The following is a 12,736-nucleotide window of genomic DNA, read 5'->3' as shown; positions in this document are numbered from 1 at the left end:
CAAACCAACTTAACAACGAGTGCCTTGACAATGTCCTTGCCGACGCTCCTCGTTTACAGAGCCTTTAGTGTAGCACAAATTACGTATCGAGGTGTGGCGGATTTATCTCTGAGTCTTTATGTGCGTGTTGCGCATAGTAAAATCAATGGTTCAGGCCGATACAGTAAATCTTTGAATCGAAATAATTTGCCCACAGCAACACACACAGGCTCGACACCGGCAAGAAACACATGGGCCAACTAGAAATCCACGCCACCAAATCCTTTTGTCAGTCCAAACCACTCGGCATTCAACTGCTCTTGGGTTTCCTCCGTCGGACTCGGCACCTCTGTTCGTCTCTTCCATCCGATTCTGCTAGAATGGCTATCCCAATGGCGACTATGTGAAATGTCCTGGATCTCGACTTGCCCAACCGATGCGCGTTTCCATCGATGGACCCGGAAGTTCTCCTGCATGTCCCTATCTGAGAATGAATGCAGGCTCGATATCAGAACAATGTGCCTCAATGAATCATGCCGCTGTCCCAGCCGCCGCACAGCGCTAGGCACAGGCAGAAGGGCGACGACCCGTGCTCGGGGTCGGACAGAAATTTTCATTTCCACGAAGAAGATCTCCAGCGCTAGAGGGAGAGTGGTCCGGTTCAAGGCTTCAATGATAGCGGCTGGTTCGACGAATAGTCCCGGTCGAGGGGATTCTTGATAATGGGCAATCGACAATCGGAAAGCGCGCAATGCGGCAAACGAGTGTCGATCCAGGGTTTCGATCAGCTCGTTGAACGGAAGGGCAATGTTCATTTCGAGAGTCGTTAAACGCCCAGCTATGGGAGTTAGGTCGGGAAATTCTGCCGTGTTGGTGAAAAGCTTTAGCTGGAATATGGGTCGTTGTGTGTAGACACTTGTAGCAAAGAGATCGGAAGGTCCATGGAAAGATGATAAGAGAGGAAGTGCATTGGCTGCTAACGTCAAGTGCGATGACCAATTGGCTCTGCGGGGTTGGGGTGCAAACATATCCGGTAGTGGCGGAATTATGCTGAAAGCTCGGAGGGCAGGAAATGCTTCACAAAGTCTTGTCATCCCGACAAGGGAACTTGAAGGTGACGCCAATAATCCATCACAATCCAGTCGGAGAAATTCAACCTGAGGAAACACAGCATGCGCTACAACAAGCTCGTTGATGAAAGACTGAGTAGTTTGTGGCAGAGCAATGTCGAGCCGGCATAGAGTAGTTGGAGACAAAAGGTGGGTCCAAGTATGAGCACTAAGTGATTCGACGCTGTAGTCGGTCCTGAGCGTCAACATATTGAGATCGAGGATGTCTGTGATATTAAGGACGCCGGGATCCAATACACACGAGATGAGTGAAAGTGAAAGCTTTTCCAACGTCTTCGAAATGTGGGCCATCTTTATGATGCTGGAGGGTCGCAAACGCACATAGCGAATTAAGAGCGTCCGAAGTTGAGGAAAGCTAGCTAATGACCCGAAAACCACATCGACTTCGTTTGTTCTATTGTTGGCACTGCCAAATATCGATATGGCTTGAACAAGTGGTGCGATAGACGAGGATTCGTAGCAGGCAAGCTTGTGTTGCAGTCGTATGAGACCCCGAGCGTGCTTGGTCCTGCGCACTTTAATGACTAGATGCTGGAATAGTGCTGGATGGCACAAAACACGGAAGTGTTTGGATGTTCTGGAAAAGGATGCGAGCGTTGGGCGGTCGAAGAATTGGATGATGTTCAACCAGAGTTCAGTGGGGATGGATTCCGGAAGGTCGAGAGTAAGATGCTTCAGAGCATCGGAAAGCGCCTCTAAAGACATCGGCGGGGGCGAAGAAATTAGTGGGTGTGTGTCCGAAGCCACGTCCTTATATTGTCAAGGTTCGTGTTTCCGAAGCAACTGCCGATCTTGAGCTGCCAAAATTTGGCTGGCCTCATTATATGCATCCGTTTTTCTCTTTTCATCAGGCACCGATTCAGCGGGGCGAATTTAAGGCTCCTGATTGAAAGAGGTCGAAAAGAAACACACACGGAATATTTTGGCTGTCACGCTCATTGGCTGACAAACTTGCTATCGTCATCTGAATGCGCGTTTGCGCGTTCCTCTCACCACCACGATGGCGGACACTTCCCCAGTGAAGCCCGACGATCCAGAGCATGCTACGGAGACGCAACCGCTCCTTCCCCGGACAGACTCAGAGCCACCGAAGGGTCCTGAACCCCGTAGCTTGTGGCAGACTGTTGCTTACATTCTTTTGGCTATTTTCAGCGCCGTTGTCTTATCTTTTGCTGTCAAAGCATTCATCGACGCAGACGATATAGACGTAGGAGATTCATCCATACCTCTCTCTCAAATTTGACTCGCGAAACCAGTTTGATTGGAGGAAGGCCTTCAAGACCGCACTTGGAGGAGGGTTGAGTGGTGCTGCGGCCATGGTTATCCAAGTTCTCACCCTCATGGTATGCGGTCCTGTTCCGTCATATGAAACCATCTAGACAAGCTTCTAGCCGCTACGAACGGTCATGAACTATCAGTACCGTTATGGTACTTCCATGTCGCAGGCCATCTCAACGTTATACGCCGACGGAGGCTGGACACGATACTACCAGGGACTTTCTGCGGCCCTGATCCAAGGCCCGGCATCCCGCTTCTTCGACACCGCTGCTAACGCTGGCATTCTCGCCTTGCTCGACTCAAACACCGTCATGAAGACGCTACCATCTCTAATCAAGACTATCTTCGCCTCTCTCACCGCTGCGGCACTTAGAATGCTCCTCACACCAATAGACACCGTCAAAACCACACTGCAAACACAAGGAAAGCCTGGTATGCGAATTCTGCGCGAGAGGGTGCGGCATCCTTTGCTCGGTTCAGCCTTCTTCTTACCACATCACAGGTTAAACGATATGGTCTTGTCTCACTGTTCTATGGCGCCTTTGCCACCGCTGCTGCAACTTTTGCCGGTCACTATCCATGGTTCGGCACGCTCAACTTCCTTGAGGCAAATCTGCCTGCCGCCCACACGGTCCTCCAAAAGCTGCTTCGACGCGCGTTTATTGGGTTCTGCGCCTCCGTGACATCCGATACCGTCTCCAACTCGCTTCGCGTCGTGAAAACGTACCGCCAGGTCAACGAAACCCGCATCGGGTATATCGATGCTGCGAAGGCGGTTATTGCGGTTGATGGGCTGATTGGACTGTTTGGTCGTGGACTCAAGACTCGAATTCTAGCAAATGGGTTGCAAGGATTGATGTTTACCGTGCTTTGGAAATGGTTCGAGGATATGTGAGTCCCGTTCTCTTTGCTATATCGGCTGTTCATTGGTGTTGCAGGTGGAAAGAGAAGACATAAGTAGTTAATCTAGAGGCTGGGCGTCGATCTCAATTTGATTGCAAATTTTATAAGTCCTCCACTGGAATTCAACTGTGTTCCATGCGTGTGTGAATGTCCTCATTCACAAGTTGGAGAATAGTCCGGGAGATCCAAATCTACAGATTGTGTATTTCCACTTCCTCTAAAGTGTTTCGAGTGCTCCAATGGCTTGTCTGAGTCCTTTTATGCTGTGCAAGTATATCCGCCAGACAAATAGCGAAGTGACTCCATGTGACATCGCAACCCTTCCTTTCTTCTCGACTACAACCATTGGCCGTCCGCCTTCGCTCATCAACCACATGGCTGCATAAAGCATCCAGGCCTGTAGATGCCTCTTCAACGTTCTAGTGCTTTCTCATCGTCAGACCTACGAGGCTCGAGCTGAACGACTGCCTATATGCTAGTGCTCAGTGAGACAATCTAGCTTTCCTCAAATTTCTCTGCGCCATCCAGGTCAAGATCTTCACACTGTCTTCTTCTCCTCTTATTGTTTGAGTCTCTCAGTGAATTGTGCAGACCGTGACCTTGGCTCAAGACGTTGCCACTTTGCAAGATCGCTTTCAACCTACAACAACAAACCTCCCATGGATAGCTGCATGCAGAGTCGATCGGACCTGAGGTCTATTCGTTAGTCATTGGACGTCGATGACTGCATTGCTGCTGGCCTCTGCTCTCAGATTTCAATGGTGTCACTTGGGGAGCTGAGCACCGCGAGACTTGGTCCTTCGGGATGGGGAACACCACCTTCCTCGCGTCTAAACAGGATTCGAGTGACGCCGATCTCTGATCAGCCTAGCCGCTTTTTCTTCGTCTGGTTACAGTACGCTTTTGCATGTCGATCATTCAACCTCTAACACACATCTTTAGACTCGACTCGGAAAACATTCTCCCACGACGGCGCTTCGACAGCCTCAAACCTACTCTGGATAGCTGCATGCAGAGTCGATCGGACCTGAGGTCTATTCGTTAGTCATTGGACGTCGATGACTGCATTGCTGCTGGCCTCTGCTCTCAGATTTCAATGGTGTCACTTGGGGAGCTGAGCACCGCGAGACTTGGTCCTTCGGGATGGGGAACACCACCTTCCTCGCGTCTAACAGGATTCGAGTGACGTCGATTTCTGATCAGCCAAGCCGTCTTGCCTATATCGAGTTGCGGTGAGTCGAGGCTTGGTTCCGAGTTGGTCACAGTTTCTTATGCTTTCCCAGTGTTTCGTCGAATTATTCAGTCCAGCAATCCATTGGGGACCTTGTAAACTTATATTAGGTGCTATCGTTCTCAAGTATCAATACTTGTATCATGGGGTGGTGAATTGGCTAATAGTAATGTACATGGTGTCCGAGTCTGCCAGTCCGCTTATATCGTTTACCGAATTGTCACGGCGTTCTCTCGGGATGTGACTGACATTACGTGGACTTGTTGGTACTTCGCCGGCTAGATAAGCACATCTCTCATTGTTTCCAGCGCTCTTACAGGCTAAAAGTGGAATTCAACAAGATGTCACCCAGATGATGCGACGAATCTACGGACAGAAACAGAGAAAGAGACATCGGAAGATACTAGGTCCTAACATCGGTTTGCCAGTGCAGCGCAAATGGATCATCTTTGCGGTTGAACTCTGCCTGACAAAACTCTTGAGCACTGCCAACGAACGTGTCAGCGACGACTGACAACCAAGATATCCACCCACATTTTCCAGTTTCGTTCTGTCGAAGCCTCACGCGCCACCAGATACTGCTCTCTCCATTGGTCATACGCGGACGGCGCCGCCTACGGTTGAAACGCGGTTAGTGAAGAGATGGATAATATTATGATAAACGACTGACTGTGTCGCAATTAACTTGGCGGATATGGGGCAAACCCTACAAAGGTATGCATTAGAAAAGCTTAGAGGAAGGAGAACCCATACTAATTGCATTGCTTCAAACGACCATTTGTCATCGGAGAGGCGGTACCATGCCCTATGGTCGCGGAGGAAAAAGGGCGTGAAGGCGAGACGGGAAAGTTCATCTACAGGAACCGACGAAAAACCTGGTAAACGGCTGAGTGGAGTTAGTCGAGCGCCATGTTAGTGGGCAATTGAGCAACGCACTCAGGGACGCGCGCCTGACAGCCCTAGACTAGTTTTAGCGACACTCAATCGCCAGAGATTTACTAGGCGCACGCACCCGACGTTCACAGATCACCAGTGAGATGGGCCCCCAAATCGACGGGTTGTTAGTTGCATTTTTGCAAACCTACAAGCGCGTTGGCGGGTCGAAAATATTGCTAGGCGGCATAAATGCCACGCACCTCGCATCTCGTGTTCACGCCAAAGCTGGTCTTAGCGTGGAATGCCTCGAATTGGCCAATCGGCGAGTGGGTCTGGGAGGACTGGAACGACATTTTGGCGAGTTTTGCGATACACGCTCGAGTCGAATCCAAGATATTTCTCCGCCCAGTCACAGTCCCAATAAGACTGCGCTACCCAGAGAACATCTGCAGGGCTCATGTGACACAGCGTCTGGCATGGCGAGGTTAGTAAGGGTGCAAACATTACACGGCGAGTGTACCAGAAATAAGATGAAGGGAGAGTAGCCAGGGCGAGCAAGCACGGGCTCAGAGGGAAGCGGAGATGCATGAGTGGAAGGAGCATTTCTCGCCATATTGGTCGGAAGAACGTGGTGGGATAAAGGAAGCGATCTTCAAGTTGGAGTTGCAACGTATTCCGCTTCAGGCAATTGCGCCCATTGTCACGGAAAGTGTCGGCACAGGTCGTCGGCACAGAGAGTGTCTGTGAGAGGTCAGTATATTAGCAACATAATTGAAAAGACTCGCAAGACTTTACTGTAAGTTGAACTCCTTCCCGTTAGATGCTGCATGTGGTCATCTGCCTCTGTAATTTAAATTTAAAATCAAGTGTTCGGAGCTGCCCAAAGTCCCAAACACCGACACTTCACCAGGGAAGTAAGCTTGATGAACGTCGACGACGACGAACCGACACGAAGAAGGGAATCTTATAGTCACGTGCCATCACCCACTTGATATTGCTTTTAACGGTGGTTAAAAATTGCACTACTAATATCTACCATTGAAGCGAAGTACGTAGAACAACCGTCTCAACGGTCAGATCATACTTTAGGGCACGACAAACGAAGTCTTGTCTCCCGTAGGCAGCTCAGCCGTCACTTGAGCCCATCGTGTTACATCTTCCGGCCGATGTATAGTCCCATATGCCTGAAATGCCCTTGCGCTTACGTTGGGAAACGCCAGCTTGATGAAGGACGCAACAACATCCGGGTCGCCGCAAGGCGCACAAAACAAAACCAAATCAGTCATCTGTGGTCGGTCGATGCTCGGAAGCCGGCCATCGTTGGGAGGGACAAACGCCACAAAGACATCAGCATTAACCTCGATGGCCAGATGCTCGATGCGGGGACACCATACTGCAAAGTCCCAGAGGCAATATAGTGGCAATTGGTGCCCTTGTTGAGCGGATAAGCGAGGAGGGGCAATAAGGATGTCGACGAGCCGCGGCCAGGCGGTGGCCATTGCGTGAACATCATATTCAGTAACAACGAGTTCTCCGGGATCCACATCGACACGAAATACCTCTAAATTGCGGCAAGCATAGAGGGGAGACAATGAAGCGATGACGAGTTTCAGGGCGACCTTGTCGCGTCCGTGAGGAGAGGTGAAGGTGAAACGCGTCATACTTGTTGTGCGCTGAGGAACTGACGATGGAACCAAAGACTGGAAGAGCGAAGTAGGAACGAAGGAATCGTCCCGATGGGGGACAAGTCGAACTGTGTGGAGGTTGGGGGAGGCAATCCTGAGAAGACAGGAAGACAGCGCTTCAACTTCGCCTGACACACGAATCGACTCTAGTAAAGCAAAACTTGCAGTATTTGGAGACAATAGGGAGACGGAATTATGTGGAAGATGGCGAGTATCGAGTGATTTGAGATAGGGAAGTGTTGAGAGCCGCTCGAATAATTGAGGGTCGGCGCGAAGGTCGAATGAGATATGCTGGAGTTTCGTTAATCGCCGGATGGCATTTCGAATGCCAGGAAGAAACTCGAGTGTACGGAGGTTCATTCTCTCCACATCAGGTAGCCACGGAAGTGCTGGGTTGTTGAACGAGTCGATGGTTTCCTTCATGACTAGTGACTGGCCCGAGGTATGCTCGATCTCAGACCACATTAGAAGAGTGAGTTCTTGGCTGGGAACTGGAGTATCTGGACAGATCAGGTAGAAGGCACCGATTGAGCCATTGTACACCGAGACTTCCCAGCGAAACTCTTTCAAAAGGGGGAAGAGTGGATATCGGAAATCCTTGATATACGGGAAGAGCTCGCAGCCACGTCTAAGCTTTGCGCTGGAGTTGCTGAACTCGACATAGTGCACGCGCGATGCGTATTTGTCGAAGACCATGAAATCATCTTCGGTCAACGGTCGAGTAAGTTCATACTGGATCATTTTGAGCCGTATAACAGCAGCGGAAGACAACCCACCTCACCATTAACTTCAGCTATATGGTATGCGTCATCTGGGAGTAGATTGACAATCGCGTCAGGTCGATACATTGTGCGCCATAAAACATCCAACGCTGCTTGCGAAATGTTGCGGGAAACGCGTGCAAGACAGCTGAGAGAGGACGTGTCCACGGATGAGATGGTTCCCTTCCCATCCTGAGCCAGGAAGGAGAGAATGAGAAGCAATAGCTCAGGAATGCCGAAGACCTGAGAGGCCATGGATTCTGTGTCAACTTTGGGTTCGGACATGGTGCGCGCTACTAATGGATTTGGTAAAATCCAACGGGCATACTGGGAGTGTAACGCGCACCTATGATGGGAGCTGTGGGAGTTGAGAGACGAACATGGTCGTCGTGGTGCAAGCAAGTCACAATCTGATTCCCTCAGTAACTGAGTAAGAGATAGAATGGCCGCTTATTATGGTTTCTTTCCTCAACTTAGAACTACATAATGATATGAATGTGCTATGGTTTTCAGTCTACGCATATCCACGATCGGCTTTTGGTGCATATCTAGACCACTATCAGCTGGGGATCGTATTGAGATGATACAAACTCACGGCTCGGTCAAGTATTTCGACTCTTCATCTGTCAATTCAACTGGTCTGCTCGCAATTTCTTCGACTCGTTGCACCGAGGACAAGCCAACGATGGGAGAATCCACGGTTCGCAATGCCCACTTGTTTGGTATAACTTTTCAGAGCTACATAGGCTGTTTACATCAATACTCACCGCGAATGCAATCTGTGACATAGTGCAGCCTTTCTTTTTTGCGAGCTCTTCGACACGGCCAATGATCATCTCGTCCGCTGGAGTAAACTTGGCCTCGAATATCGTTCCTTTAGCACTTTCAGACCGTGTCGAGGAATGTCCCAGAGGCCGAGAAAGATTTCCAGCAGCAAAGGTTGAGTATGGAATTAGGCCAATGCCCTTCGCTTTGCAGTAGGGAATCATCTCTCGTTCCTGATGGGAAATTCAGAAGTCTATTCGTAAAATGGATATATCGCACCTCTTCGCGCTGCAGGAGCGAAAACTCGTTCTGCATACTGACAAATTTCGTCCACCCATTCTTCTCAGCAATGTTGTTCATTTCTTGAAACCGCCAGGTCTTCATCGAGCTGGCGCCAATGTAGCGCACTTTACCGCTCTGCACGAGATCATGAAGAGCACGCATGGTTTCTTCGACCGGTACGCGTGGATCGAAACGGTGAATTTGCAGTAAATCAATATATGGTGTGTCAAGACGTTCAAGGGAGGCTTCAACAGCGTTGAAGATAGCGGCCCGCGAAAGGCCGTCCTGATTAACGTAGTCTCGTGTCTCCCGTAGCTCAGGATGCTGAAACCCGTATAACATGGGGTCATGTTCTACGACGAGATGGTGAACTTTGGTGAAGATGAGAATTTTAGAGCGAGGAATGCTGTGCTGGGATCTTGTTTATTGAGTAGTTCACTGGTATGCGACGAAACTGACCTTCTTGATGAATTTGCCAAGAATACGCTCAGATTCGCCGTTCGAGTACATGTTGGCCGTATCGTATGTTGATAGGCCATTGTCCCAAGCTGCTTTGAGCACTTCTATGGCAGGTTCCTCATCGAGGACCCATTTCTGATACAGTTAATCCAAAAGACTGGGCTGATGTCAAGCTATTCTCACCCGCTGTTGAGATAGGCCAAAGCTCATGCATCCAACCTGGCGACATATTTGCCATCTGCCACAATCGACGATGAGCGCCTACGATAGGGACGGAGACACGAAGGCCGCTGTTGCCCAAACGCGTATAGGTTGCGGTCGGGTTGCTCGTCATGGTGGGGTTGGAAAGAGTTGAGTCGTTGACGGCGCGTGATCAGAAGCAACCTGTTCTCGACCTTCACTTTCACCAATCGCGTGCCGAGGTCAATCCAGCCACTACCCAGTAATGCTTTTTGGAATCCACGGCCGCTCCAAAATTACTACCGGGAAACCAATGACGGCCATGGTTCTCTTGTCAAGCCACAAATAGCTCACGCACCACATGCTGCCGACTCCAAATCGACTTCCCAGGTTCCTTTATAAGCACTGTGTAATCCGGGTCCGCTTTCCTCCCTCGTCCGCCTAGCTATCTCAACAAACATGGCCGGCTTACAGACTGACGGAAGCGTGCCTCTAGCTGCGATGAGCGATGTCGCTGCTATCGAGAAACGTGACTCCTACTCTGATATCGAAAAGAAAGGACCCGGCTCAGTCGCACACGAGAATGAGCATGAACCAGACGGCATTCACGACGGCCTCATTTTTCCGACCGAAGAGGAGCGAGCGACACTCAGACGAGTGCCTGACCATATTCCATGGAATGCATACTGTACGTTTTTCCTTCTCTTTTTCTGCTTCTTCTTCGCTAATGCTTAGTTTATAAATAGTAATCGCTATCGTGGAGCTGGCGGAGCGGTTTTCTGTGCGTCATTTCAATTGTCCTCCAACAACCACACCATCTCATAGCATTCTTAGTTCTACGGATCCAGCGTCGTCTTCGTGAGTCATTCACGCATAGGTGGAGCGACACATCATAACCCTTCCAGACCAACTTCATCCAGCAAGACCTGCCCAAAAATAGTCGAACTGGAGCTGGCGGGGCCCATGACACGTCTGGAGCCCTCGGTATGGGCCAGCGAGCGTCAACTGGGTTGACAACTTTCTATCAATTCTGGTTCGCGCCCCCTGCCTCGATAAAATTTTCTCTGATGTCACTTAGGTGCTATGTGACCCCGCTCCTGGGTGCATACATCGCGGATACCTACTGGGGTCGCTACAAGACGGTCTGCGTCGCGGTCGTCATTGCGTTGATAGGACACATCATCTTGATTGTCGCTGGTCGGTTTTTTTCTTTTCCCCCTCCCGAACGCTCACTTGTATCAGGGCTGCCTGGAGTCATTGATCATCAACATGGAGCAGTCGCTGCTTTCATCATCGCATTGCTGGTTATGGGTTTTGGTGTGTCGCTCGTCTTGCGCAAAGAGTCCCTGAGCTGAAGCCGAAATGAAGGTACCGGATTATTCAAGGCCAATATTTCACCTTTGGTGGCCGAACAATACAAACGCACCAAACTCTTCATTCGTACTGAATCAAACGGCGAGAGGGTCATTGTTGATCCGGCTCTCACCATCTCGAGAGTCTACATGGTACAGTTTCTTTTGTCCTCCTTTATTCATTCAATTCATCTTTCATAGTATTTCTACCTATTCATCAACATTGGCGCACTAGTCGGTCAAATTGGAATGACCTACTCTGAGCGTGTGCGTTTATCTCTTTCTCTGGCCTAAGCCTGTCTTATGAATTCAACAGTATGTCGGTTTCTGGCTTGCATACACGCTACCCACGGTTGTCTTTCTGCTTTGCCCCATCGTTCTTTATATTGGACGAAACCGCTACGCACATTCTCCGCCAACGGGCTCTGTTCTTGGCACAGCACTGCGCCTCTGGCGCTATGCGGCTCGTGGCCGCTGGAGCCTCAACCCGATCGCTACCATTCGCAACCTTCGTGCGCCAGACTTTTGGGAGAACGCTAAACCTAGTGTTGTTGAGAAGCGCGAAGGAGAAAAGCCCTCGTGGATGACCTTCGATGATCAATGGGTTGATGAAGTCAAACGTGGTCTATCGGCCTGTGCTGTGTTTTGCTGGTTCCCCATTTACTGTATGTCCCAACTAATGCTTGATTCAAAATTAACGGCAAGACAGGGCTCACATATAATCAATTAAACAACAACTTGACCTCGCAAGCCGCCACGATGGTCGTCGGTTCTGTGCCGAACGATGTGCTGTCAAACTTGGATCCCTTCGCCCTTATCATCTTGATTCCAGTCTGCGATCGCATTGTATGCTGCCTCTTTCTAAAAGACAGTGACTAAGCCGACTGTTTTTCTAGATCTACCCAGCCCTTCGTCGTTGGGGCATCAATTTCACTCAACTAAAGAAAATCACCGCTGGATTCGTTACTGGTAAGTATGGTTGTCCAGACTTAAAGAAAAGTGCTTGACCAGTTTTAGGATCGGCGGCCATGATTTGGGCATGTGTCGTGCAAGCCTATATCTACAAGGTCAGTACCCCTTCTTACGCCTCAGTCTTCATACCCAACGGACATTTTAGAGGAACCCATGCGGTAAACAAGCTTCCACCTGTGCTGACCCAGTCACCGGAGACAACATTCCTGCTCCACTAAACGTGTGGATTCAAACTGGCTCGTCAGTTTTGTCCCCTAAACTCTTTCAGCCAACTGACCCGCCCTATTCAGCTATGTTCTCATCGCCTTATCGGAGATATTTGCCTCAATCACTGGTTTAGAATATGCATTCACCAAGGCGCCCAAGAACATGCGCTCGCTGGTCATGAGTGTCTTCTTGTTCATGAGTGCCCTCGCTTCAGCTATCGGGGAGGCCTTCGTTTGTGCGTAACGACTGTGTTTTTGTGTGCCGTCTGTGCTGATAAACTGTATCCAGCACTATCTGCCGATCCGCTCTTGGTGTGGAACTATGGTGTCATGGCAGTTTTGGCTGCTGTCACTGCCGTCGCTCTATGGTTCTCTGTTCGCAATCTCGATGCAAAGGAGGATGAACTGAATAACCTTGCCGAGGGCCATGTAGATGCAAAACATTAATGTTTCTTGTAGTAATGTACTATTTCACTGTAACCAGAATACGATGTTGACTATGCATGTCATTTCTTCTTATTCAGGCTGATGAGACAATTTTGTTGATCCAAGTCAAAATGTTACAGTACTTCTTTGCAAAAGTTACAGACTTCTGAAAAGTTCCAAACGAAACTTATTATGACATCTTTGTAGCCTGTTTGAGCTCCAAACAATAATGCAAGTGGCATTTTGAATGG

At 49.6% G+C, this 12,736-nt stretch overlaps 5 protein-coding genes across 5 annotated transcripts; 2 read left to right on the top strand and 3 right to left on the bottom strand.

The window, feature by feature from the left end:
* Positions 1 to 239: 239 nt before the first annotated feature.
* Positions 240 to 1,814, bottom strand: MIND_01308800 (uncharacterized protein; the record flags this gene model as incomplete). Its single annotated transcript, XM_037369547.1, has 2 exons — positions 240 to 1,382; positions 1,431 to 1,814. 2 exons carry the CDS (start codon positions 1,812 to 1,814, stop codon positions 240 to 242), a joined length of 1,527 nt encoding a protein of 508 aa, XP_037214045.1.
* Positions 1,815 to 2,109: 295 nt separating this feature from the next.
* On the top strand, positions 2,110 to 3,344 carry MIND_01308700 (uncharacterized protein; the record flags this gene model as incomplete). The annotated part of the gene is made up of 5 exons (XM_037369546.1): positions 2,110 to 2,316; positions 2,366 to 2,452; positions 2,501 to 2,842; positions 2,890 to 3,278; positions 3,326 to 3,344. 5 exons carry the CDS (start codon positions 2,110 to 2,112, stop codon positions 3,342 to 3,344), a joined length of 1,044 nt encoding a protein of 347 aa, XP_037214044.1.
* A 1,580-nt stretch (positions 3,345 to 4,924) lies between these two features.
* Positions 4,925 to 5,750, bottom strand: MIND_01308600 (uncharacterized protein; the record flags this gene model as incomplete). The annotated part of the gene is made up of 7 exons (XM_037369545.1): positions 4,925 to 5,006; positions 5,056 to 5,135; positions 5,192 to 5,227; positions 5,275 to 5,407; positions 5,458 to 5,480; positions 5,534 to 5,602; positions 5,658 to 5,750. The coding sequence occupies 7 exons, from the start codon at positions 5,748 to 5,750 to the stop codon at positions 4,925 to 4,927; spliced, it is 516 nt and encodes a 171-aa protein (XP_037214043.1).
* A 732-nt stretch (positions 5,751 to 6,482) lies between these two features.
* On the bottom strand, positions 6,483 to 9,683 carry MIND_01308500 (Aldo-ket-red domain-containing protein; the record flags this gene model as incomplete). Its single annotated transcript, XM_037369544.1, has 10 exons — positions 6,483 to 7,814; positions 7,859 to 8,139; positions 8,190 to 8,201; positions 8,372 to 8,391; positions 8,439 to 8,557; positions 8,611 to 8,841; positions 8,888 to 9,301; positions 9,350 to 9,484; positions 9,533 to 9,568; positions 9,615 to 9,683. The coding sequence occupies 10 exons, from the start codon at positions 9,681 to 9,683 to the stop codon at positions 6,483 to 6,485; spliced, it is 2,649 nt and encodes an 882-aa protein (XP_037214042.1).
* A 207-nt stretch (positions 9,684 to 9,890) lies between these two features.
* Positions 9,891 to 12,506, top strand: MIND_01308400 (Peptide transporter PTR2A; the record flags this gene model as incomplete). The annotated part of the gene is made up of 16 exons (XM_037369543.1): positions 9,891 to 9,947; positions 10,004 to 10,217; positions 10,276 to 10,310; positions 10,364 to 10,387; positions 10,435 to 10,562; positions 10,608 to 10,726; positions 10,772 to 10,846; positions 10,898 to 11,034; positions 11,083 to 11,148; positions 11,198 to 11,546; positions 11,591 to 11,727; positions 11,778 to 11,850; positions 11,899 to 11,948; positions 11,999 to 12,093; positions 12,144 to 12,295; positions 12,349 to 12,506. The coding sequence occupies 16 exons, from the start codon at positions 9,891 to 9,893 to the stop codon at positions 12,504 to 12,506; spliced, it is 1,869 nt and encodes a 622-aa protein (XP_037214041.1).
* Between the last annotated feature and the right edge of the window lie 230 nt (positions 12,507 to 12,736).

The sequence above is a fragment of the Mycena indigotica genome (assembly GCF_014461135.1).
Source record: "Mycena indigotica strain 171206Taipei chromosome Unknown Mind.scaff0014, whole genome shotgun sequence".
In the NCBI taxonomy this organism is placed as follows: Eukaryota; Fungi; Basidiomycota; class Agaricomycetes; order Agaricales; family Mycenaceae; genus Mycena; species Mycena indigotica.
The sequence above is the reverse complement of the archived record's forward strand: the minus strand, read 5'-3'. Positions and strand labels throughout refer to the sequence as shown.